Genomic DNA, 27916 nt, shown 5'->3' on the forward strand with positions numbered 1-27916 from the left:
ATGGCGGAGGGCGGCGGCGGCGGCGAGGCGGGCGAGGAGGGGCCGAGGGCGGTGGGGCCGCGGCCCCCGAGCGCGCGGGACTTGCAGGTGCGGCGAGCGGCGGGGCGGGGGCGCGGCGTCGGGGACGGCGCGGCCGGGGGCGTGTGGAACCGCCCTGGCCGCGGCCGAGCTTCCCCAGACCGGCTCGGGGACCGAAGTGTGATTCCGGCGCCGCGGGTCCGCCCCAGGCGGCGCGCCGGGCAGCGGCGTCGGTGGAAACAAGTGTCCGAGCCCGGCTGTCAGTGGTGCCCCTGCCTCGTTTCCCCTCCACCCCACTTGCAGTTTAAGAAGCAGCTGCTCATGTCGAATGGCGTTTGGGGGGTTAGGGGTCAGTTGAGTGCTTCACCGGTTGATGCTCCGGTCAGACTCACTGCAGAAGAAAGCTCTGCGGTGGCCGTGGGGAAGTCGAGTCACAGCGTGGGCTGGTTTGATCTTGTCTGTCTTGGATGCTGTTTGTGGCTCGATTACTTACGTGTAAAAGGGTTCCTTTTTATCAGATAGCTTTTCCCTTTTAAAGGGGTGAACTAAAAAGTATTTCATCCTGCGGCTGCGCAGCCTGGTTGTAACAGCTTACAGTCTAGAAAACATTGCACATAAGAAACAGAGAAATAAAACTTCGTAATGTTACAGGACATTGACATTAGTTAGCTAAATACCAGCGCACCAAATCTTGCTCCGCCAGATGCATCGCACTACTCATTTTAGAGGTTGTTTTTTTTTAACTCTTTGTAAGATCATTGATAAAATTCAAAAAGTGAACTTCTGTAGGGAGCTGTAATTAAAAATAAATGACATTCAGTCCACAAGCCTTGGTAGAAAAGTTCTATTACTTCATTGTTACACCTTCATTCTATTTCTTTGAACAAACATATAATGACCACCTGCCGTGTAACATACTGCTAAGCTCGGGAATGCAGAGATAAATAGGACCTCAAATCCACAGTTGGTGCTGGGACACTGTTGAAGGGCATAGAAGTATAAAAGACATTTCTACCTATTTTTTGCAGAAGTAAGATACACATATATTTAACAGAACATTTTGAGATAGAGTATGAATTAGTGCCAAAATAAGTAGGGCATAAAATGACAAATTTGGAGAATGGAGAGATTGGTGTCAGGTTAGGAGATGAACTCGATGTAGAATAGTTCCAGTGTTCATAGTCAGTTCAGATGCAGTAAACAGAATCAAGGGGCAGGAAGGTCTCATCCACCTCATATTTTCTGCTGAAGACCAGTATCACTGAGAGGCAGCATGGACTGTCAGGGAAAAAGTGGAGTTTCTGGTCAGAACAACTTCGGTTTGCATCTCCACCCTGACACTTAGTAGTTATGTGAATATCGGAAAAATGTCTTAACCTCTCTGATCCTCATTGTCTTTATCTGTAAACTAGAGGTGATGGTGGTGTCAAGGATGAAATAAAGAAATGCCTATAAATTGTTCAATCCCATGTTATCCTGGATCAGACTTGCTTAGTAAATATTTGGTTCTTTTTCCCTTAAAGGAGAAAAATACTATAATTTTCACTGGTTAGTCCATGCTAATGCTATTAAACTTAAAACTGTGTGACTTAATATCCTTTCTCTAATTTAAATCTATTTTGTCTTTTTATGTGAAAAATGAGAACAGCTTGGTTAATGATCACCTGATACTTGACAAGTTTATACTTCATCCACTGGATTAAGATATGATAAATTGTTGGAGATATTGTGGTAGATGTCACCAATTGGGAGAATTCCTTCCTTTCCACCATCAATTAGAAAATAGGGTTTCTTGGGTTTTTTTTTTTTCCATCCCCTGTCTACTTCCTGGTAGGTAGTTTTAAGTAGACAACTGATTTTTTATGAATGTGATTTGGAACATCAAATACACTAAGTATTCATAGTGTTTTCCTTAGAATTTAATAAGAATGTGAAGAATTTGCAAAGAAACCTGAAAACAACCAAGTGATGGCATATGAAGAAATAGAGTATGTATCAAAGATTTAAAAGAATTGGATGATGTTGTCTCCCCAGCTGGTTTCTTGGATATTGATTATTTGGGGATTATTTTATTGTTTAATCTAGCCATGTTTATTTTGAGACTTACCCATTTGGTTCAGTTTTCAGTAGATACTCCTTAACTTTCCTGACAACTCGCTCCAAGAGTCTTTCACGGTATAACTGGAAATAGCAAAAGTACCACTAAGTACCTATTTCTTAGCTGCCATGCAGCGTAGGGTTTGTTGGCATCTACATCAGGAGAGATTTCCTCATTCACCACAAGAGGAAAGATGGATCGATCGTCATCTCCCAAAAAGCCTCCCAGCGCCGAGAGCCTCTGACTCACAAATTCAGAAATCTCCCGTGGATCTCAAACTGCGAGTAGATCCTAGGTCCTTTCCTCCTCCAAAACTGGGAACAGTCAGTGGGAAAGTTTGGTGTAGGATTGTTAGTGACAGTACTCACCCCCAAAACCTCAGTGTTCCTTAGTGTTTGTGAACATTTTCAGAGCCCTTTGTCTCTTCTCATGCCCCTCAGTCCATCCACACAACGGGGTTAACAGTTAAGGTATTTGATCGTATGCTTCTGTCCCAGGTTTCCTCCAGAATGATATCAAAAGGAAAAGATTTCTGTTTTTATTTCTTTGTTTCCATATAGGTTGGAGTTGAGGAGAATTGGGGCTAATAACTTCAGTACTTCCTAGGGTTCAGAGTGGGCTTTGGATGGGGCAAAGAGGGGAGTTCTATCAGTAAGAAAAGTGTACAGATGTCTGGCACTGTGTTGCACTTGTCACAAGTACCCTCGTCCTGTTGATGTCAGCGTCCCATATCGTTGGTTCTCAATTTTAACATACATCAGAGTCACCTGGAAGGCTTGTTTAAGCACGGACACCAGACCCCACCCCTGATTTTCTAAATCACTTGGTCTAGGTTGGGGTTTGAGCATCTGCAGTTTTCAAGGGTCCCCAGGTGATGCTGATGTTGCTTTTCTAGATTGAAACATCTCTGTTATACCTTCTGGCAGTTGTCCCTCTAAGACTGGGAATTCCAGTACTTTTCATCTTTTGCTATATATTTGATGTTCTCACCCACAATTTCAGGTTCTTTTCTCACATTCTTCATATTTCAAATTCTAGAGAAAAGATTATCAGGGCTTACGTACTTTATTCTCTCTGTGTAATTGAAATACCTCATAATCTAGTTGTTTAGCTCATGGAAGTCTGTCCTGATAATTCACAGTGCATCTTTACTTCACAGTGCACACATTTTTATCTCTTTATTTGACTGAGATTTTGTTGTTGTTTTCTACTGGTTTCAACGAGTGCATCAGTTAATTTCCTCTTCTGATGTGGTGTCATTTGCTATGTCAAATAATATAGATTAACTTTATTTAAAATATTTGCTTATGAACTTATGCCATATGATGCTTCAGGTACATCATGGATCCTGGCATTAATTCCCTCTAAATATCATTCATTTTCTGGTGATAACTTGGCCCTTTCAGCTAGGTGGACTCCCTGCTATAATGTAATTTTCTCCATATTCCTATTTTGTTAATATATATTCCACATTCCATGGAGTCAAAAGGCATTGTTTGCATTATTCATTTATTTTATAGAAGAAGATTATTTGATTTACAGGGTTTATTCAGATCATCTTAAAGCAAAAAACAAGGTCCAAAACTATAGCAAATATAATCTCAGTTTTGAAATCTATAACATTATCTGTGTCTCTTTATGATTCATGCTGAGTTGTAGTCTACATAATTCAACAAGAATTTGTTGGGTGCCTGTCATGTGCTATGTTAAAAACAATTTGGGAAACCTAAATTATAGTAGGGGGGATGAAATAGTAAGAAAAGTACACAAGTGATGACAATGTAATGTTTAATATAAATGTGCTATAAGGATTTGGAAAAGAAATACCACTTTAGTTAAGAAAATTAGAAAAGGCTTCTTGAAGGATGGCTGAAATGGCCCTTTGACATACAGATAACATTTTCATTGATGGGAATAGGAATAGCATAAAAGTAATTCATAGAGCGATATTATCAGCTCATGAGGAAATCCATAAAGGAATACGGTTTTGAAGAAATTTCAGGGAGGTAAAAATTTCTGAAAACTTTGGGCCGAAGTAGTCAGAGTGTCTGTCTGTCTCTGCCTCTGTCTCTTCTCATTTGTTTTGTGGTGGGTTTTTTGTTTTGTTTTGTTTTCTCCTTTTGGAGAGGATAAGTAGGAAAAGACCATAGGAGACATATAGATAACACTGCAGGAAGAAAAGAAACCTTGGGGAAAATGAAACACTGACACAATCATTGCTGAGCATTTTTTAATAATATCTTCTCGGAGCACTTGCCTGTGCTTCACATACATTATGTAATACCTCTAAGGTATTGTTTTAATAGGCATTAAAAGATGAGGGAACTAAGGCTCAGAGAAGTTAAATAATCTGCCCAACACAGTTAGAGCCTAAATTAGGATTTTAATAAGTCCTTTTAGGCTACGTAGCACTTTTATAATTAGGATTTCCTGCAAAATTGCCATGTTAGAAATATGAAAGTTGACATATGTGTAGGGGGTGGAGGTAAAAAATTAGGTGGGAAAAATAAAGACTCATTTTTGTTTTCTTGTGTGCATATTTTAAAGGTTGACTAATGGAATCTGCAGAGAATTAACTTTGCCCCAGTTCCCTATTTTTCTTTTCCTACTGAGGAAAGAATCCCTGGAGATAGTTTTTATATTTCTCATGTTTCTAGAAGGAGCACTTCATCTGGGTTTTGGGGGGATTTGGGGATTTTTTTTGTCTTTTTTTAATTTTCCAAAGATTATGGTCATGCCAATTATAATTAAATAGCCACAAGGGGCATAAAGGAAAGTTTTTGAGTTGTCCAAGAAAGTCAGAAGTGGGAACAAAGTAACTTATATATGATAATGAAATATTTTGAAAATTTCTTAAAATTCCAGTTTCAGAAACCATGCTTTATTTCATTTTGAAGATATCCAGCCATATATCTATAAAGCATAATTTGGTAATATTGCTTTCTAAAAGTTATATAAACTGTATATATCATTCATTGAAATGAAGCTCATTTTCCTAAACTTGATGAAATTTATATGTCTGGTAAACTTTTAAGTAGAATAATTTTGGAATTGTTTCATGTACTCAGATTTTGAAAACTTGAACAGCTAAGTGAAATATTTTTATGGGATCTGATGAGAGCAAACTGACATTAGTGTGAAACATCTTCAAGTATTTTTAAAAGAATTGTAGGTCCAACTTTGAAAATGATCTGTTACCAAATAGTTTTTGAAACTGTTGAATAGTTCATTGAAAGTAATTAAACAATTATTGTAACTTTAATTTATTCTACTATATGTGGCATTTTTGGTTCATTTTATAAATGAGAGATGCAGCAGTTTTATTTTGGAAGGGAGTCATCTTCTGAAATGGCAGCCTTCATTTTTCATTAGACATCTTTACTACTCAGTTACAAGTTAATTTTCTACTCATAACTTGTCATTGTGTAGAAGGGTTTATTTCTAGTGTTTTTATACTTTATAAGAAATCTATTATTCTATAGTTGGCCTTGGCAGAATTATATGAAGATGAAGTGAAATGCAAAGCTTCCAAATCTGATAGACCTCACGCTACAGCCTTTAAAAGCCCACGAACACCACCTCAAAGGTAAGTTTTGTTTTGGTTTTTAAACTTGTATCTCTTTTTAGTTCACTAATCCCACATTATTTTAAATGGCCCCGGGAATTTATTTTTAACTATAACTTCTTAAAATAAATGTTTTTTAGATACTATTTCTGAAACTTTAATAGTCAGAAAGCCAGAAGAAACTTATGGGAAAATTATCTTAAATACTTAATATTTTGATAGACATCACATAGCATAATATACTGAATAGTATTTTTCTTGGGCACCGTGGTTCTTTTTTGAGTCATTGGACTCATTGAGGATCTGATGAAAGTTATACCCCCTCTCCCCCAGAGCAAGACTTATGTACAATTTTGTCAGTCGTTTTTAAGGGTTTGTGTGTTTCTTAAAGCGCATCCATGGAGTCCTTCATTTAAGAATCTATAACTTCAGGAATCTGTCTTTCCTTCTGTTGGGTGATGACCCATCTAGTAATGATCTTCTAGATAGTATTTACTATTGTTAAAATCCCTGAACTATAAAAACAACCAACAGTGAAGTTTTAAGAGATGAGAACCAGGTATATTTTATTGTCATGAGTTTTCTTGTTTCCAGGAATGTTTTCCTCGATGTCCCTTTAGTACTGCAAATCTCATTACTGGGGAGAAACTTGAATTTTCTCATTATATCTCATTTTCAGAAAGTCTGTTCTTTTATCAAAAGTTGAAAAATTCACTGGAAGTTATTCTTTCTTTTTTGTTTGTCACTAGTCTACCTTATTTCTTTCTGTAGGGGAGGTAAAATGACATCCCTTTCTGGACCTGGATGGAAATAAAGAATAATATTTATAATTTTCACCCCACCTTTTTATTTTACAAATTTTAAAATCCATAGATAATCAAAGATAAAGACAATGAATATATGCTGTGTCTGCTCCGATATTCACCAGTTGTTAACATGTTATATACAGCAGTACATTGGTGCACACGCTGTCTTTTACTCGACCATCTGGAAGTAAATTACAGCCATCATAGCACTTCATCCCTAGAGGCTTCAGCCTGCACCCCCTAAGAAGAAGCCCACACTCCTTTATAACCTTGAAAACATATCACACCTTAGAAAATGAGCACTAGTTGCGTGAGTCATTTAATCCGTAGTCTATGGTCAGGTACCCTTAGAGCCTTTCAGGTTTAGGATCCAGCCAAGGGCCATGCGTTCCACTCATGATGCCTGTTTGGTATCTGAATCCAGAGCATTTTCCCCAACCTTTCTGTTGTCTGCATTTAGCTCATCTATATAATCTAAAGCTTATTACATGGACTTTGAAGAGCCGGGGCCAGATGTCTTTTAAAATGTGCCACATTCACGGTCATTGTTTCCTCACGATTAGATTCTTGTTAAACGTATTTGTTAAGAACACTAGTTAGTGATGTTTTCTGCTATGTATTATATCACATCAGAAGCCATATGGTTTCAGGTTTTCCCACTATTGGTGCTATGTTCACTTGGTTAAGGTGCTGACCACCACCCCACTCCATCGGAAGATACAGTTTTTCCTTTATAATCTGCAGGTTGGTATCTTGGCACGGTTTGAATATCCTTCCCTTTCATTTAATTCTTATTTAATATGTATGTTTGTGTATGTGTGTATGCCTATACACACATACATAGACATATATATATATAATATTTTGTATTTTAACTGCTTCCTTAATCTATACAGTCTCTGAAATTTTGAAAGATCTCAAAATATTAATGTACCAAAGTTTTACTCATTAACTATTTGGCCACTGTTCCCCAGTTTGAACAGATTTTGAATGACTTAATTTGTTGGTATAACAAATCAAAATATTTGACTTCTTAAAATAAGATTAGTGTATTAATATTTTCCTTGCTCTTCGAATATAATCCTTAAGATATTTCAATGAGTGGTTTTTTCTCTTTTATGCTATCTGAAACAGTGTTGCCGTTAACAGTTATAATTTGATAATGCAATTTTTAAGGACTTTGTGCCTCAGATTTGATTTCTAGAATTATTTACATATCCAAAAAGAGGAGCTGCCTTAAATATATTGGTTGATGCTTATACTATGTTTAATCTGCTTAAAATACAATGTGAAGCAGATTATTGGCAATGTTTTCTTCTTGCGAAGTGTGATATTTTCGAATGCTAAGTATGCAGTTCCCTTGACTTCACATTAAGCATTGACATCTGCCGGGTTTCATTGCATGTCTACCGCTCTGTCTGGTACAGAAAACAGTCTTAATTAATGGTCCACCTTCTTGGACAACATTAGATATCAAAACATTCATCTGTTCATTGTCATTTTAAGTCACTGTGTACATAATGTGAAACTTAAGTACTCTAGGCGTAGTGTGACCTATTTTTAATTTACAAGAGGAGGGGCAGGATCTACAGAAAAACTCACAGAAGTTAGCCTGACAGCTGCTTTTACATATTCATCCACAGAAGCTTCTCTGTCACAAATAGAACTTTAAAAATGTGAGTCTTCTTGTTCAAAAATGTAAGAACTTAAAAAAAAATGTCCCCTACAAGTCATGAGACACTAGTATGGTTTTGAGGATTCAGTAAGTCTATCAGATGTCTAGCACAGTGTCGGTACCTAGCTGGGCCTTAAAAGGTTATTAGGATGTGGGTAAGCACAGAAGACAAGGAACAAGATAGGCCCAGAAGAAAAAATAATAAAAATGCCAAGAGCGAGCCAGAAAGGAGCAGCAGAACGTGAGTAGCCTCGCGGCAGGTGAGGCTGGGTGGGCGGGGTGCTGCCGTGTGTGCTTCGTGCACGTGGAGCCTCAGCCTTCCCCCAGAGCCCCTCTCCGGGAAGGGCCGCGAGCTTGGTTTAACGCTTTGTATTACTGTCTTGAAATTCTCAATACACTTTGAGCAAGGAGACTCCTACTTTCATTTTGCAGCCGGCCCACACATTATGCATCCAGTCCTGGATGCAGCCACATCACGGCCAGCCTTGGCAGCCAAGGAGAGCTGCTCTTGTACGCGAGGCAGGAGAAAGCCAGTATATGTTTTTCACTGTAGCTTTTACCATAAAAACTATAGTAGAGCGGTAAAGCTTTGGTTCTAGACATAGACACACCTCAGTTTTCTATCTTTTTTTCTCTCTGTTCTGATAAGGTTTTGCCTGTGGACAAGTGTTTTTAATTCCCTAAGCTTCAGTTTTCTTATTTGGAAAGTGGGGATAATGCCATTGTTATGAGGATTAAATGAGCAGTTGATAAATGTTGGTTATTATTATTATACTTCTGGTAAAGTAGGTCTGGCAGTACCGTATAAGATAAATAGCAATGGGAAGAACAAACTAAGGAGACAAATCAAGAAGAAGACAGCTGCAGTAATCCAGAGAATGTGGGCATGAAATTTGAGGTTAGGATGGTGTCAGTGGAATGGAGCAGAAAGGGGTGAAACTGGTGTGGGATACTTTCAAAGAATTGATTGTAGAAACATGATGACGTGGAATATAGAGAGTAAGTGAACGGGAAAGAGGAAAGACTGAAAGCTTCTTAATCTGGTATCCAGGGAAAATGTGATCATTAATGGGAAGAGATGAACTGGATTGAAGGAGGTGCTTTTCTGTTCAGTACCGGGCTATAAGTAAGAAGGTCTAAAGACATACATTTGAGAGTCCTCTGTATAGAGGAGGTTGCTATCTATGGGAGTGGACAAACGTTGATGATAGATGAATTTAAATAGAGAAGGAGAGTCAAGTATATAGGCATACTTATGAAAGAGGAGAAGGATGGATTGTGGAAAACAATAAAACTTCTAGAAGAAAATAGACCCTGAGGTAGGCAAAGATTTCTTATACTGGTAATAAAAAATCAGTGACCATAAAGAAGTTAGTAAATCTTTTCCTACGTCAGGTTTTTCCTGTAAGGTCTTTCTCACCAAGGCTGAGAAAAAGGAACTCTATCGTTGTACTTTGCCAGATTAGGGACAGGAGACAGGAGGGAAGGGGCTCCAACAGGAGTAGCTGCAGCAGGAAGCTTTGCTTCTCCTCCCCTCCCCTCCCCTCCCCTCCCCTCCCCTTCCTTCCCCTTCCCTTCCCTTTAAGGCATCTCCTATCAAGCGCCTTCTAACGCTGACCCCTGTCGTAAGAGCCAGCCATGGCAGTGTTCGGCCTTGCTTGTCTGTACTGGGCCCTCTGAGTATCTGCTGGGCAGGAAGGCTTCCGGAGGCTCCTGCTCTGGGTGAACTTAGTCCTCAGTGTACTTGACCAGAGCGCTAGCAGCTGGATCCATCCCACCCCACCCCACCCCACCCTCAGTAGTTGTGAGCTGGCCTTGTTAGTGGGGTTCTGCTGGTGTCCATTGTTCTCCATGTAGATCTTTCTTCCACTTACAGTGAATTGAGAGCTGAGCTGCCCTTCCCTTTCCTGTTTAGTTTTGCATATACTAATTTTGGGAAAGTCTTGAAGGTGACTTCTGTTCCTAGTCTCCAGTGCTGATATAATTTTCCCCCTTTGTTTTGTGAGTCAGTTCAGTGCAAATTAGGAACTGAATTGGAGGGTATCGGTAGTCAAGGATATGAGCTTTGATTGTCACCTTATTCTGGAAGTCTCCATGTTGATATTTCATTGGTTATATTTTCTGATATTCTTGATTGTAAAAAATCTTGAAAGATAAAATAGGTTACTAATTTATGTGAAGGAAATGTTTATATTCCCTAGGACCATTATGAAATAGAAAAGAAAAGAAATTATTCACTACATAGTTAACACTGAGAAAATTGTTTGTGGTCTAAGTTATTTACCTTTAACACAGGGAGGTTATAATTTTTCAGTCAGAACTCTCTGAGGAGTAAACTCTATGTGTAGCCCTGTGGTCTAGATTTAGATATTTACAGTATCTAAATATAGAAGTCTCTTCACTGACCAGGTCCTACTGAATGTGGATTCCTCCGGGGGAGAGGCTTAGCTTCTGGTTGTCAGCTGTCAAAGAGATTCGTGTGATAGATAAGCAGTTACAGAGGGTAAGTGAGGAAGAAACAAACTAGTTAGTTCTCAGGTGGGATGCTGAATTTGCTACCAAATCTCTGCAAGCTGTTGATACTACTTCATTCCTTAATCCCGTTTTTAAAATTAAATATTTCCACAAAGGCCTTAGAAATGGCTCTCTTTAAATAAAAGTCATTTCCTAAGACTGTATAGCTTTTTGCCTTAAAGTAGTTTATGTTTGTATTCTGTCTTTATTCATGAACTGTAATGTTTAAAGGTTCTATTCAAGTGAACATGAATGCAGTGGATTACATATAGTTCGACCTTCAACTGGGAAAATTGTGAATGAACTTTTCAAAGAGGCAAGGGAACATGGGGCTGTCCCTCTGGATGAAGCCACAAGAGCTTCGAGTGATGACAAATCTAAGGTAAGGGCTGAATTTTTTAAACTAAATATGCTATTGGGACTTCCCTGGTGGTCCAGTGGTTGACTTCAAGCTTCCACTGCAGGGGGCATGGTCAGGGAACTAAGTTCCCACATGCCACCCAGCGTGGCCAAGGCATAAAATAAATAAATAAAATATAAAAGCAGTATAACATTAAAGTTTAAAAAAAAACTAAATTTGCTGTTTATATATTTGATCTCCTAAAGATTTTTATATTAGTTGCAAACATTGTTTTTCTAACTGTATATTTGTTTCAAATATTTGTTTTATTTTTCTATGTCTATATAATCTTTCTACTAACGGTCGAAAGTTGAGGCAGTTTCTTAACATTTCTATAAAACTTCTCTGTTTACCTTTTTATCTTGAAATAATTATAGAGTCACAGTAATTTGCCAAAGAATGAAGAGAGGTCTTATGCACCTTTCACCCAGTTTCCCCCAGCGGTTGTTACATAATTATAGTTCAGTCCCAAAGGTAGGAATTTAACCTTGGTGCAGGGTTTGTGTGTAGGTCTGTGTCATTTTATCACAGGTGTAGGTTCGTGTAGTGACCTTCTCGATCTGGTTGCTGTCTGTCATCACAACAGTCTCCTCTTGGTGGCCCCCTTTAGAGTCACTGCCACCGACCCCACCCTCAGTAGACCTCCGGCCACCACTAATCTGTTCTCCATCTCTGTAATTTTGTAATATCGAGAATGTTATACAAATAGAATCGTACAGTATGTGACCTTTTAGGAATAGCTTTTTTTCCACTCTGCTTAAGCCCTTGAGATCCATCAGTTATTTAGTGTATCAGTAGATCCTTCTTTCTTATTCCTGAGTAGCGCTCATGGCGTGGATGTACCACAGTTTGTTAACTCTTCACTTATTGAGGGAAATTTTAGGTGTTTCTAGTTTTTGGCCATTAGAAATACAGCTACTGGGACTTCTCTGGTGGCGCATTGGTTAGGACTCCGTGCTCCCAACGCAGGGGGCCCGGGTTCAATCCCTGGCTAGAAACTAGATCCCACGTGCATGCCACAACTAAGAGATCGCATGCCTCAACTAAGGAGCTGGTACGCTGCAACTAAGGAGCCCACCTGCCATAACTAAGACCCAGCACAACTAACTAACGAAATGGATAGAAAGAGAGAGAGAGAGAAAAGGAAGGAAGGAAGGAAGGAAGGAAGGAAGGCAGACATATAGCTGCTGTGAGCAGTCGTGTTTTGTATGTAAATTAGTTTTTATTTCTTTGGGATAAATACCTAGAAGTGCAGCTGCCTGGTCGAAGGGTATGTATATGTTTATACATATACATACTGCCAAACCGTTTTCCACCGTGTATGAGGGATCTGGTTTCTCCACATCCTTGCCAGCATTTGGTAATATCACTGTTTATAATTTTAGCCATTTTGATAGGTGTGTAGTGATAACTCACTGTGGTTTTGATTTGCATTTTCCTAATGGCTAGTGATATTGAACACCTTTTCATGTGTTTATTTGCCATTATCTTTATTATCCTCTTCAGTAAACGGACTTTTGCCCATTTTCTAGTTGGATTGTTTGTTTTGTTACTGTTGACTTTTGAGAGTTCTGTATGTATTTTAATAGGTATGAGTCCTTGGTCAGATATGTGGTCTGCAGATAGTTTCTCCTGGACTGTAGTTTGTCTTTTCATCCTCTTACCAGGATTTGTTACGGAGCAAAAGTTTTCAATTTGATAAAGGCCAGTTTATCCTTTTTTTTTTCTTTTATGTATTTGGTATCTTGTCCAAGAACTCTTCATCTAACTATAGGTCCGGAAGATTTTCTTTCATGTTATCTAGAACATTTTTTATCGTTTTTCTTTTTACATTTAAACTTACGATTCATTTTGAGTTAACTTTCTGTAAGGTTTACGTCGAGGTTCATTATTCTCCTTATGGAGGTCCAGTTGCTTCACGATTGTGTGTTGAAAGGCTCTCCTTTCTCGATTGAGTTGTTCTTGTGCCTTAAATTCCTATAAAACTTTTATACAGCTTTTATAACTATGGCAGCTGGCAGAGTACTGGTATATCAAAGAGGACTTCAAGTATCTTTTTGTGTATAATTGTCATATATTCTTATAATCCTCATTTCCCAACCTGAGTTCCCTCATCAAAATCATTTGGGAGGTTTTCTAAACCACCATGTGGCCTCAGGGATTATGGCTCAGTAGGTGTCCAGTGTGCCTAGGGGGCCTGTCTGGTAATTGTGAGGGTCATCCACTGCTCAGAACCGCTTTTGTTAAATGAAACTTAAATTTTAGTTTTCATTTCGTTCTTTACCCACAGTTTGAAATTCTCTTTCAGTTAAGTCTCAGGTAATTTTGGTTCTTGCAAGTTCTCCAATTCTGTAAGAAAAATATAGGATTGATATAATTTAGTCTGTAGAAAGGAAAGCAATGTGATGATTAATAGCTCATTTATGATATAAATGGTGATTAAAAGAAACAGCGGTTTTACCTCATAAGCTATATTACCTGAAAAATAGAAGACGTTGTAATTAGTATAACAAAACAAAAACTACAGTCTAGTTGATTTGTTACAGTTGAATCAAAGCAGCTTATAAGTATGGAGCTTTTCTTCAGGGTAATTTATACTCATTTATAAAATTCTTCCTTTCTCTATGAAACTCTTATTTACTTTGTGAAATATGATTCAAGAATTATAATTATTATAAGACTTGTCATAAAATATTAAAGGTGGGTTTTTAACATCTGTTTCTACTTGAAAATATTATTTCAGTTTATAAATGCATTTCTTAGTTTAAGATTGGCCTAAGTTATTTCAGCTTCTGAGTCATTAATGTTTTTGTGGGAAGAAACATAATTTCTTACTAGAGTATACCTCTCTGTAATATAAGACCTTTATTTTAATATAAAAATTTCCTGCAAAGTATAAACCAGTTTGGCTAATTATAATTGATATAGTTTTAAAATATATTATCACACATTATCATACCATTTTGCTTGATAAGCCTCAGTGAATTTTTAGCTCATTTGCTATGTGTGTGTTTTAGTCTTTTACAGGTGGAGGATACAGATTGGGTAATTCCTTTTGTAAGCGGTCTGAATACATCTATGGAGAAAATCAGTTGCAAGATGTACGTACAGAAAGAAAATGAAAAATTGTAGATTTTTGCCTCTAGTTACTACTGTTTGTTATAAAATTAAAAATTAATAATCTTTTTGTTCTGTTATTTTTTGAAGCATGGATTAAAAGGACTTATAATTATGTGTAAGTTTTCATACTTAAATTTTGTATTTTATATCTCAGTTGTGCCTTGCACTCAGAGATACATAACTATTTGTTGAAAGAATGTGTGACTCACTGTCAAAATGAGCTTACATATATGTTATAATAATTATTATAAATGACATACCATCATGATATAGAATTAGCTGAGTTATAAACATAGAAATGCTTAAAGTCATTCTTTGTTTTTGCCTTTTGAAATTTCGGAGTTGTGTTCCATTTTAAACATGTATAGTTTAGCCTTGGAGGGTCTCTGGAGGTTCCGTCTGGCCCCCTGACATAAATAGTTAAGCTCTGCAGCAGAGAAGAAGATGGGTAGACCAGCAATCCCACTACTGGGCATATACCCTGAGAAAACCATAATTCAAAAAGAGTCATGTACCACAATGTTCATTGCAGCTCTATTAACAATAGCCAGGACATGGAAGCAACCTAAGTGTCCATCGACAGATGAATGGATTAAGAAGATGTGGCACATATATACAGTGGAATATTACTCAGCCATAAAAAGGAACAAAATTGAGTTATTTGTAGTGAGGTGGATGGACCTAGAGTCTGTCATACAGAGTGAAGTAAGTCAGAAAGAGAAAAACAAATACCATATGCTAACACATATACATGGAATCTAAAACAAAACCAAAAAAAAGGTTCTGAAGAACCTAGGGTCGTCAGGACAGGAATAAAGACGCAGATGTAGAGAATGGACTTGAGGACATGGGGAGGGGAAAGGGTAAGCTGGGACGAAGTGAGAGAGTGGCATGGACATGTATACACTACCAAGTGTAAAATAGATAGCTAGTGGGAAGCAGCCACATATGTATATGTATAGCTGATTCACTTTGTTACAAAGCAGAAACTAATACACCATTGTAAAGCAATTATACTCCAATAAAGATGTTAAAAAAGAAAGAAGACAGAGATGATGGAGAAGGGTGGGTGTGGAGTGGCAGCTGGATGCTCTCAGGACTTTGGTCTTCTCAGTGAATGGGAAATAATTGTACTTCAAAGCCAGGGTCCAGCGATGGGACCTTTGCTGTTTCAGCCATTGTCAGTTCATTAAGCTAAATATAGATCTCACACGTGGCTTCGTTTATACCTTTATTTCAGCTGAATAAAGAATGGTACAGGGCTTCCCTGGGGGCGCAGTGGTTGAGAGTCCGCCTGCCGATTCCGGGGGCACGGGTTCATGCCCTGGTCCGGGAAGATCCCACATGCCGCGGAGCGGCTGGGCCCGTGAGCCGTGGCCACTGAGCCTGCGTGTCCGGAGCCTGTGCTCCGCAACGGGAGAGGCCACAACAGTGAGAGGCCCGCGTACAGCAAAAAAAAAAAGAATAGTACAAATAACTCTATATTTTAAATAAAGTAAATCATAAATATCACATTTGAAAATTAAAATTATTTAATGCAGACGCGTTCTTGTATTTCTTTTTTCCTACGCTCAAAAGGTTCAGATTTTGCTTAAACTGTGGAGCAATGGTTTCAGCTTAGACGATGGAGAATTGAGACCTTACAGTGACCCAACAAATGCTCAGTTTCTGGAGTCCGTTAAGAGAGGGTAAGATGTGTTACTTGGGTTCTATTTGTTACTGAGGGTGGAACTTCTTTTTCTTGTAAACAGAACGCCGTTCAATAGTGCTCTACTGGTTTTCAAGAGTGAGATACTGGAATATATTCTGTAAGTGGTTGCTGGGGGGAAGGATATATTTAAGTATATAAAGGACATGTTGCTATCTGTATGTCAGTGGTTCTTAACTTGCTGGAGGGGAGCAGTGGTCATTGGTCCCTTTTAAAATCCAGTGAAGCTATGGCCCCAATTCTGAGCAGAGGTATTGTAATGTAATAAATTAGTGAATTGATTAGCAGGTAGCTGCTCATCCACTAAGCCACTGTCCTGCTCACTGCTGACAGGGGTGATTCATTGCATGTATGCCTGAATTTCAGCAACTTATATTAGAAAGCTTTTAAAGTGGCATTGCTGCTGGCAGAAGATTTCAAAAGGTGAGTTTGAAGTTATACTTTGTGAAAGTAAACCAGATTTACAGGGCTCCGACCCATCTAAATAACTCACCAGGCCTTCTGGCTAAAGGACGAGGAATCAAGTGATTTTGCTATGATTATAAAAGCTTTTCTGCATTGTGCTTTCACGAGCTGACAGTGTGATCATCCCTAAGCAGAAATACAACTGAAGAAAGGTGTCAGGTTGGCCATGAACTGGGAGATATAAGTAGCAGTGAAGGGGCTGGAGCAGGAGGTTACACTCCATCCAGGAATTGAAGGTGGGGCTTTTCCAAGTGAGGAAATCTGTCCGGGGAGAGTGGCTGAAGTGGAGTGGAGATGGGAACTCATCGGAGTTGAGGTGGGCAAGGAACTCGAAAGGAAAGGCATTTTAGAACTAATCAGCATGGATTTTGTATTTGAATTCTACAAAAGTAATGTCAGAATACCAAAGAAAAGCAAGAAATGCTGTAAGCGGGAGGGAGGTCATTGAGAAAGGTGGGAAGCTGACCCGGGAAGCAGTGTATGCTGGTGGCAAATAGAGGGGTAAGAGTTGAAGTCAGTGCTGTGGACTTGGAAACCTGCAGTCACTGGGCTGAGCTTGGGAGCCACTGGGTGGGGGAAGCGCTCATCTGCTGAGTAAAGGTCAACATGACTGCTGAAATGACGCTTACTTCCAGATGGAGGAAGAAAAGAACGTGATGATGAATGTGCTATAATATAGATCAAAACGAATTTATTATTAAATGAAAATACTCGACGGACGTTGTAGGCTAGTGGTCAGTCATGGTATACTAAGAGAATTTTTTCATTTGAGCTACACCATATCCTCAAGTACAAATTATGATCAAGAACGATTTTAGAAACGACTCCTTGAAAAAAATGATCGTCAGATAGTGGTTGTCAGCTGTATAATCATTGTTCCTTTTTTATAACAAATACTTTGTAACACTATCTTCACTATCCTCAAAGAAGAATTTATAGATAACATAATCAATCTGTGCATATTATTTCTAGAAACATATAATTTATCTTAAATATGGTGAAGAAGTAAAGGAAGGTAATTTATTATAAAACTAAACATATTTCAACGTCTAATGCCTAGGTATGATTACACCAGAAGACATAACAAAGTAGACAGATAGACTGACCTAGACTGCACCTGTGTGCACTTTTCATGTAGATGCGACATGCAAAAAACAGAATAATGAGGTGTGTGACTTTGGCAACTTAATTACTATAAGTGGCATTGCAGTCAGGCACTTGGTACAGTTCCAAACAAGACAAAGTGTGATGTGCCTTCTGTTTATATGGCAGATGAGTTCCTGAAAAGTTCAAAGCATATTTATACAATTCCAAAAAAAAAAAAAAAATTTTTTTTTTTTGCTTATATGTAAGATAGAGCCTAAGCCTTAGGTTTTAGGCTCAGGCATTATAAACAGCCTTGTCATCCATGTGACCCCCTGGTGGGACCCTCAGTGGTTCTGTGGAACCCCCGACAAGTCTTCATTGTGTAAGTTGAGACCCCGAGACAGAACATCTCCTGCCCTGATCCTGACCCTAAGGGAGGGCAGCATGCATGAATCACATGACAATCAAAATCACCCCTGTCAAATTTCCAAACTTCCTCCAGGGTGTTTAGAGATAAATGTTCACATTAACTGTTATGTCCGGGATTTTCTCATGCCGACTTAGGTATAAATTGCTTCCCTACAGTTTGGCCTTCTGTCGGAAGCACTCCAGCCTCCCTGTGACGACAAAATCCCTATGTTGAGAATCACTAAGGAATAATATGATGGATGTACCTTTAAGGAAGAAAGATCTACAAGAAGTAGTCAATCATCACAGAAATTTTTAAATTATAAATTAAGCAAAAATTGCTGTTTTCAATTCACAGCTTAACTATCACAATCTCAACAGTGTAGACTCATTTTTCAAAAAGTTTACTAAAACCTTTTTCTTTTTTTTTAATTTTTATTTTATTTTTATACAATTTTTAGAGGTTACCTTCCATTCACAGTTACTCCAAAATATTGGCTATATTCTCTGGGTTGTACAATACATCCCTGTAGCCTGTCTTACATCTAATAGTTTGTACCTCCCACTCCCCTAGCTCAATATTCCCCCCAACCCCACTGGTAACTACTAGTTTGTTCTCTATATCTGTGAGTCTGCTTCTTTTTTTGTTGTTATATTCACTAGATTGTTGTATTTTTTTAGATTACACATGTAAGTGACATCATACAGTATTTGTCTTTCTCTGACTTATTTGATTTAGCACAATGCCCTCTAAGTCCATGCATATTGCTGCAAATGGCAAGATTTTATTCTTTTTTATGGCTGAGTAATATTCCATTGTATATATGTACCACATCTTCTTTATCCATTCATCTGTTGATGGACACTTAGGTTGCTTCCATATCTTGGCAATTGTAAATAGCGCTGCAATGAACATTGGGGTGGATGCATCTTTTGGAATCAGTGCTTCTGTGTTTTTTTGGATATATACTCAAGAGTGGAATTGCTGGGTCATTTGGTAGTTCTATTTTTAGTTTTTTGAGAAACCTCCATACTGTTTTCCACAGTGGCAGCACCAATTTACATTCCCACCAACAGTGCACAAGGGTTCTCTTCTTCACATCCTCTCCAACATTGGTTAATTTGTGTTCTTTTTGATTAATGCCATTCTGACAGGTGTGAGGTGGTATCTCACTGTGGTTTTTCTTTTTTTAAGAGAGATTCCCCTGGAGCTTCAGCGGCTGGTTCACAGAGGCCACGTGAATCTGGATATGGAGGATCATCACGATGAAGAATACATAAAACCTAGACTGAGGTTCAAGGCTTTCAGTGGAGAAGGACAAAAACTTGGGAGGTAAAGCCCTAAAATGAGGAAAATGCTTGTCTTTGTTCAACATGAATCTGCTTTGAGATCAAGAAAAGCAAAGTAACCTGGGAAGTAAAAACTAAAATATAAACCGTGAAGACCTTGCTGATGGAATTAGATGTGCCAATCTGGTGATAATATTAATAGGTGATACTTAGATAGCAGTTACCACATTCCTGGCCCTCAGAGCACGTTTTTCCCCCCCCTTTTTTTTTTTTTTTGTTTTTGTTTTTGCGGTACGCGGGCCTCTCACCGTTGCAGCCTCTCCCGTTGCGGAGCACAGGCTCCAGACGCGCAGGCTCAGCGGCCATGGCTCACGGGCCCAGCCGCACCACGGCATGTGGGATCTTCCCGGACAGGGGCACCAACCCGTGTCCCCTGCATCGGCAGGCGGACTCTCAACCACTGCGCCACCAGGAAAGCCCCCCTCAGAGCACTTTTACAGTCATTACCTCATTTCATCTTTACAACAGCTCCTTGGCGTCGATCCTGTTATCACTCCATTTGCAGATGCAGCAGTTTGCCCAGGGTGACTGAGCGAGGAAGTGGTTAGTGTGTGAGCTTCAAACTGGGCACTCTGGCCCCCCAAGTCTGTGCTTTTTACCACTGTGCCATCCTGCTTCTTTCTGATTACGATTACGTGGGTTCACAGGGGGAATTGTTGATTAGATAAAACAGTAGGTATCTTAGATCACAGCTGTAAGCATCCCTGTCTGCCGTAGGTAATTGTTAAGCTCTTGAAGCCAAAGCGGTGGGCTTAAGTTGGTTATTTTCGATATATCTTAAGGAGCCAAACTCTTTCTTCAAGTTATGGGAACACATAGAGAACTCCTGTTATTGCAGGAAGAGGGAATTGCCTCAGACATTTCCAAAGAACCTAGGACTTTGCCGAGCACAACTTAGAAACCAGTGTGCGTGTTATAATGTACGAGTGGACACCTTTATAATAGCCACGGCTTGCCTCTTCATAAAGCTTGTTACATGTGCTGGTAAACATGACCCTCCATTTGTCCACAGGTTACTGCAGGTGGCATGCTGAATTGCGGCCTTGACCATGTTTCCAACATACCCTTTTGTGCACCCTTTGTTCCTTTTCATGTGATTCCTTCCCTTCTGAGTTCTTTTCAGTTGCCTTGTGCACACCAGTTCTCTCTTCCCCTCTCATTTCTCAACATAGGAAAGAATTCAGTATCAGCTCTCTGCACCTGTCTTTCATTTCTCAAGTCTCCCTTTCTGCATCCTTTTCTCCCATTCGAGGCTTATTTCTGAGACATGTAGAGAATACAGGAACATGTGTTGACCTTACTTTTTTACGGACAGGTCTACTTGGAAATTCTCCCTCATCTCTCTTTACTTTCAACACAGTCAGGCTTCTCCTGAATTGTCCTATTTCTTCCTGCCTTTTTTTTAATAACTACAACCCCCAGATAGTTTTTTAATATTTTCTAGCACTTCTCATTTTTTACTTAATATTTATTGAGATTATGATTTTTAATTAAAACACAGGTTAAATGCCCAGTCATCTCTTTGTTTCATATGCTTTCTTTTGCTATTATTTAAGTGTATGACCAAGAATTAAAGTTAGAATGCATATCTTTGTTAGTAGAAGTACAGTTGACCCTTGAACAACACGGGGGTTTGGGGTGCTGACCCTCCAAGTGGTCGAAACTCCTCTTATAATTGGCTCTCTGTATCCACGACTCCCCATCCTCAGATCGTGTAGTACTCTATATTATAGATCCTGTAATAGCATTTGCTGTTGAAAATCCATGCGTAAGTGGACCTGCCCAGTTCAAACCCGTGTTTTTCAAGGGTCAGTTGTATAGTAAACCTAGAACTGAAATTGAAGAAGGTTGCCTAAAGGGAAGATAGCTAAGAAGACCCAATGATTATAATTGGCAGTTTGAACTCATGAAAATAATGATTTATTATCTGATTGATTATAGTATCTTACAAAGCCCAGCCTTTTTACTTATAAGGGAAATAACTAGAGAAAATGACAATAAAAAAAGGAGAAAATGATGAAGGAAGAATGGCAAAGATAAGTGGTGATAATGCTGTGTTAATCATTAGCCATACTGGTCAGGGTTTTTGATTATGGAAAACAGAATCCATTTGCTAGATTAAATAGTAAGGGTTGTCTTACAGAGCCTTGAATAATTTATAGAATTTCTGGAAGAGATAGCAAACCAAGCTTTCCTTAGACAGGAGAAGCAAACAGAACTTTCTAGAGAAAACACCTCCTGTGCCCCATCAGTTGCTCAGAGCCTGTGGAGCTGGGGCCCAGAGCTAGAACACCCCATCATGACTGCACTGGGAGAGTCAGATGCCTCCAGGACCTTGGGGACCAGAAGAGCTGCATCATCTCCACGCCACGGTCTTAACTTTCACCGTACAAGTATGTATTTATTTGCTTGATGGAAGGGTGGAATCCTACAAAATCCTAGCTGCAAGGGAGTCTGAGAAATGTAGTCTTTAGAATTTCCAGCTTCTGATGCACGGAATATTTACACAGGAGATGAGCGTGGTGGTGTGAGCCTGTGTGATGTACATGGGTCCAGATGCGGAATAGTTGGCTATGTATATTCTAAGAAGGTGAAGGATTGCATAGAGCATTTTAGAGGGCTTCACGTTAAGAAACATATTAAAACATAAAAGTTCTAACAGTCAGCCTTCTTCTATTCAGAAAGTAACTTTCTAAAATGGCTTATTTCCCAAGAGTTCCAGACAACTATTTACTGAACAGAGAAGTAATTAAAAAGAAGCAAACAAAACAGAATGAGAAATGATTCCATTGTCTTCCATAGTTGGCAGTCTAATTGCAAACAGAACTTTACATAGGTGGAAATTGACTTATTTGTAGACCACAATAAAATGGGGTAAACCTAAATGCTATAGAAATATTACCCAGTACCTTCATGTAATATTATAGGAGCAAGCAAACCATAGGTGTAAAACTACAAATTTTTGATAGTAGAGCAATACAGTTATTTACTAAAAATGAGCTTGGTGAGCCAGGTAGAGCTAGAAAACCTCAGCAGCGTTTCTGACGGGCAGGGCTGGCACTTCTGACAGGTGTTCACCGTAGGCTTTTGAGCTGGCGTGTGTGATGATGTGGATCATGAAATGAAGTAAATCTCTCTCTGCTTCAGCACAGTCACTGCCTGTCTGGTACACTGTGCGTCCACAAGCTGCCGTTTGCTCCGAGTCCGGCCACTACGCCTGAGGTGTGCCTGCGCCTTGGTCCCTGGGCCCTGGAGGGCCCTCTTCTCTAACGTCTCACAGCCCCTTCCTTGCTGCCTCTGCTTCATTCTCTGACCAGCGGTTCTGCAGCCCCTTGCCTGACTGCACAGCCACTGGATCTGTCTGCCCTGTGCAGTCGGTGCTTCTGGGGACACCCGCGCGCCCGTGCTGGGCAGGCGGGCTGCCCCTCTCCTGCCCCCAGACGGCTGAGCACGGACGTGCCCGGCTTTCCCACAGCTCCCGTTCTACCCCTGCCCTTCACTCGCAGCAGCTCTGCTGGCAAAACAGAGCCTGACAAGAATTAGCTTTCTTAATACATTCCTCTTAGCCTCTGAGTTTATTACATCCATCCCCACCACCCTCTTTTAAGTCTGAAGAAGATGGGTCTGAGGGAATCACTCCCCTTACAAGCTACATCCTTTCCTCCAGTTTGCCTAGAAAGCTCGTTTTATCAATTAACTTTCTTCTTTTCCTTTTTAAAAAATTTTTCTTTTTAATGTTAATTCTTGAAACATACATACAGTATATTAAAAATGTCACTGTGGCTTGATAAATTGAATGATGAGGAGAAAGTTTGAAATAACACGCAGCCGTGACTGAGAGCTAAATGTTAAAGTTCATATGACTTCTTGTTTTCATTATTCCAAATTTTTTTTATTTCAAATTCATTGAAAGAAATAAAATTATATTTTAAAAACTGGAGTGATCTCACAAACTGAGGAGAGCCAGGGACAAAAAGAACAGGTTGAGTACTTTTTCCTGAGAGGCAGATCTAACAGCTATAGAATGGTCTTTCTTCCTTCCTAGCTTTTGTCAACACACTAACCAGCTTGTTCACTGCCTGTCTCTCTGACTCTGAGGGTATCTTTCAATCTCTGTGACTCAGTTTTCCTTTCCTATAAAATGATGTGGTTGGCCTTAATTATCTCGAAAGGCCATTCCAGCCCTTGAGCACAAAGAGGTTAAGTGACCTGCCCAGAGTCACACGTCTAATAAGTGGCAGAGTCAATCCCAGAGTCGGGCCCCTGCATCCGTGCTGTTGCCCACTAAGCAACAGTGCCTCCCTCACTCCAGGATCTAAATGAAATAGCAGATACTGCAGAGGCTGTGCTGGTGGTGGTGATGACAGTGTGTAGACCTGGTTATAAGGATGCAAAGGGAGAGGGAAGAGGCCCTTTATGCTCACTGACTCCCGTGCCCTGTTTGGGTTTCGTCCCCCTTCCCTGTGTAAGGGACACTGGACTGTTGCAGAATAACCCACCTTGGCGGTGCAGCTGTTTCAGTCCTCAGTTCCAAACTTGAAAGGAAATTCCTTAATACTACCTGAACAGTGACTGCAGATCATCATTTTCTCCTCTTCCATTTCTTTATCATATGCATTCTGAAATTAGTTCTAAAATATGTGTCAGGAAGTAGCTAAGGAAAGGCAAAATGTTAGCAGTAAGTACCAGTTAATTTTACCACTTTGCCAGATATGCTGAGAAAGTTTTTGGGTGGGAGTTGGAGTCATGATGAGCTAGGTTTCCACTAGACTAAAGCACAGATGCTCATAGGACTTTTATACTGATAAATATATATTTATTTTATTTTTTTCAAAAGACAGTCATTTATAGGGAGTCATCAAAGTCCCGGTATTTGAGAGAATCAACATCAAGGCTATCAAAGAATCCCACAGGATGACTGAAAGAGGATTAAGATTTGATGTCTATGAAGAATTTCTAAATTTCTTTTAATTTGTTTTAATTGCTTAATCAAAAGAGCACTCTATTTTTGAGATTCGCTTTCGGCTTACAATGATGGGCCATCCTGCTAGCGTTAGAAGGCACTGTGGTCACTAGTAACCAAGGTCCAGTGGTAAGAGATTGTATCACACAAGGTTCATTATAAATTCATCACCATATATTAAATTTCATTTCTCACTCACACTTAGGAACTACTCTGTTGTAAAGCAGTAACTACCTAAAGCAGATTTTTAAAGTAATATCGACTGCGTTTAAGTTGATAGCTTAGTGCTGATGATACGTACAAATATAGCTGATACCTCTTGAAACACTGTTCCAAGCACTACATGAAGGACTTACTATAACAGACCTACATGACATGTTATTATCCCCCCCCCCATTTTATCAGTGATAGAACTGGGATTCAGAGAGATTAATTTAGGTACTTGAGTTCACACAATTGACAAAGCTGGGATCTGAAACCAAATCTGTCTGTGCTCATGGTCAGTCTTGGACGTTAACTCCAAGTTGCTCCTCAGGTTTCTGACCGAAGACCATTGTGCTGAACAGTCTCAGGAAATTTCAAAGGGATTGGGGAGGAAGGAATACAGAGTTAGGCTTTCAAAAGAGGCTGGATAAACTAAATCAGAATCATAGGACCCAAGGTAATTTTCATATAATGAAAGAAGGTGGAAGAATAGGAGACCCCAAGGAAGCCGTGTCCCCACTGGGGCAGAAGCCACGGCGGGATGACTGGAGGTCAGGTGAAAGTCTAAGTGTTCGTTCTACTGTCTTCAGGTTGCTGTGCATCTTATGTGTTCAGATTTACATCCTGATTCTTTAGTTCTTCTTTCTTAGCCTCACACCTGAAATAGTCAGTACGCCTTCCTCCCCAGAAGAAGAGGAGAAGTCACTACTTAATGCAGTTGTTCTTATTGATGATTCCGTGCCAACGACCAAAATTCAGATCAGGTTAGCAGACGGGAGCCGTTTGATACAAAGATTCAATAGCACACACAGGTAAGCTTGGGGTGACTTATCTTTGTAAAATTGGATGCAGCTTGAGTAGTGAAGAATAGGAAATTCTTTGCATTTACTTTTGAAGTAAGTTTTTGACAGAAAACAAAAATTTTAAGAGAATAACAGCTGTGAGTAAGAAGTGAAGCACTTAGTACTTAAACATCCTCTGTAAACTGTCCAAATACTGGTGCAAATGCAGATACCACTCAAAAATAAAGAAAATTGTTAAAAGCTATAGTTTTGCACCATTGCTAAAACCATGAGAAGTTGAATCAGATTTGCTTTGCTTTAGTAAAACCTGATTTGGACTTCTTTAAAAATTTATGATAACCCTGATTAGGATTAACTTTCTACATAGCAAATTCTTTATAACACAAATTTATAGTGTAAATAAAGTTTAATTGTGCTCTTACCAAGTACTTCAAATAAACAGTTTTAAATGCCGTTTTAACATTCATTGTACATTTGTTGTGCTAATAACACATTTGTTCATTGTATCCCACTAAGAGATACATTTATGATCTTAGTTGAGCTACTGTATATATGTGAGAGTACTTTTTTAAATTATTTTTATAACTTACACTTTTCATAGTTATAGACTGTGTCACACTGACACAGGCTCATCTGAGGTACCTTTTTCTGGGTCATGTGCTGCTAAGATATTTTATACTCTGAAAAAATAGGCCCTGTAGTGTAATAACATTGTTGACATTTCTCTGATGCATGACTCACCTATAGACTGTGTCTGTTTACAGTGAGAGTAAATGTCAGGTGCGCTCCAAAGTTAATCCTCCCATTTTACCGTAAAGCCAAGGTAAATCCATCCATTGAAATTAAATTAAAGCAGGTTACAACACATTTAAGTAAGGATAAGAATTGTGTGATTTTTTTTTTATTATCTAGTTTTAGCTAAAAGCTTAACTGACAATAAAACTTTTGTATCACAAATTATTTTTATCTTATTTCTTCAGGATCCTGGATGTTCGGGACTTTATTGTACAGTCCCGTCCTGAATTTGCAACTCTTGACTTTATTCTCGTGACTTCATTTCCAAACAAAGAGCTAACAGATGAAAGCCTGACACTACAAGAAGCAGATATTCTTAACACTGTGATACTCCAGCAACTAAAATGACACTGCTCCTACCCATGAAGTAGCATGTAGGAACGGTCATGTGCCATGTTAGTGAGGAAAACACTTAGAGCGTAAAAAGTTATTTTTATTATTTATACAGATAAATTTTGGTTTTATTCTTATTCTGTCTTCCAGCTTTAGTCTAGACAAATTTGGACTAGGAATAGATCTTGAGAAATATGTTTGAGGTTTTAGCTGCAAGGGCTGGCTTCTGTTGATAGCTTTTAAATATTCAGGCAAACCAATTTGATACACGATCAGAGTTAATGGAACAACATTTGTTTGCAGAGAAAATGAACAAAACCCCATTTTGATAAATGCATTTGGTAAAATCTGCACTAAAGTTTCTTGATGCTGCATTGATCAACAGCCATTAAGAAATCTTCTGACCAAATGCTTTGAAAAATTTTCTGTAATGTGTACCGAAAAGTATCTGTATCTGATTTTGAAATACTTTGATCATACGATAATTATTTCTCCTATTAAGATTTTACACATCCTTTTTCCTTGCTGATTTAGCTGTTTACTCATGTCAGAAAATACAGTTTAGCCTTGTATTTTACAGGACTCTGACCATCCTAAACTAGAAACAAAGACAAAAGTCAGCAGTTGCTGAGGAGATGTGTCCACCAGCACTTTAGAGTAACTCCAGTCCCTCGCAGAGCCTGTCGTGACCACATTCACTTATTCATTCAGCACTTTGTTCTAGAGGACCCATTACGTATACTAAACACTGTTCTAAGTGTTCGACCCAGAATGTAGTCTATTGCAAGACAAAATGAGTGTAGAAATACAGGAATGTAAATTCTGTCCGCCAGACTGGATCTGAAGAGTTACCAGCGTAAATGTCTGCGTTTCTGCTGACGCCACGTATTTCCTGAGTGAGGGAGGCTACAGCAGGATGAGAGAGAAGCTTTTCCTTCTTCCCAGACACCATTTCATCTTTGGTCACCCCTCCTGGTTAGTCTTTTATTGTAGTCTTTTATTGCTGCTGTAACAAATTACTACAAATTTAGTGGCTTAAAATAGCCTAGGTTTCTTCTATAGGTGAGATGTCTCACGTGGGTCTCACTGGGCTAAAGTCGGGTGTCAACAGGGCAGCATTCCTCTGGGGAGGCTCTAGGGGAGAAATGTTTCCTTGCCTTTCCAACTTGGAGAGGCCACCTGCATTCCTGGGCCTGTGGCCCTTTTCCATCTTCACGACCGGCAATACTGTATGTCTCTGGCTCCAGTGTCATCACATCTCTTTGAGGACGGCCGGGAAAGTCTCTGCTTCTGAGGACTCGTGATTAGATGGGTCTGCCAGATACTCCAGGATGACCTCCCATCACAAGGTCCACAGTAACCTTAACCGAATCCTTGAAATCCCTTTTGTCGTGTGAGGTGACCTGTCACAGGTCCCTTCTGCAGGCACCAGGGGTGGTCTCTTCTTCGCCTCATCCAACTTGTAGAGGCGGGTGGCATCCCTTCCCTTGCGGCCGTATCCCTCCATGTCTCTGCTTCTGTCCTGACATCATTTACTTCCGACTTTGATTCTCCTGCTGTCTTCTTACAAGCACCCTAGTGCTTACATTAGGTTCACACAGATAA

At 39.3% G+C, this 27916-nt stretch overlaps 1 protein-coding gene across 2 annotated transcripts; it reads left to right on the forward strand.

Moving 5' to 3' along the window:
* On the forward strand, positions 1-26326 carry UBXN2B (UBX domain protein 2B). 2 transcript variants are annotated; one of them, XM_065895560.1, is made up of 8 exons: positions 1-87; positions 5599-5702; positions 10908-11058; positions 14094-14177; positions 15775-15884; positions 19059-19196; positions 25031-25192; positions 26164-26326. In XM_065895560.1, exons 1-8 carry the CDS (start codon positions 1-3, stop codon positions 26324-26326), a joined length of 999 nt encoding a protein of 332 aa, XP_065751632.1. The 2 variants fall into 2 exon arrangements, with proteins under 2 accessions (XP_065751632.1, XP_065751633.1); XM_065895561.1 differs by lacking the exon at positions 19059-19196.
* Positions 26327-27916: the final 1590 nt, after the last annotated feature.

Source organism: Phocoena phocoena, chromosome 17 (assembly GCF_963924675.1).
Source record: "Phocoena phocoena chromosome 17, mPhoPho1.1, whole genome shotgun sequence".
Classification (NCBI taxonomy): Eukaryota; Metazoa; Chordata; class Mammalia; order Artiodactyla; family Phocoenidae; genus Phocoena; species Phocoena phocoena.

Excerpts from the sequence above, each read along its gene's own strand:
- UBXN2B (XM_065895560.1), top strand. The coding sequence starts at position 1 with ATGGCGGAGGGCGGCGGCGGCGGCGAGGCGGGCGAGGAGGGGCCGAGG. Across the intron at positions 88-5,598 it reads CGAGCGCGCGGGACTTGCAG|TTGGCCTTGGCAGAATTATA; the intron begins GTGCGGCGAGCG and ends ATTATTCTATAG. Across the intron at positions 15,885-19,058 it reads CTGGAGTCCGTTAAGAGAGG|AGAGATTCCCCTGGAGCTTC; the intron begins GTAAGATGTGTT and ends TCTTTTTTTAAG.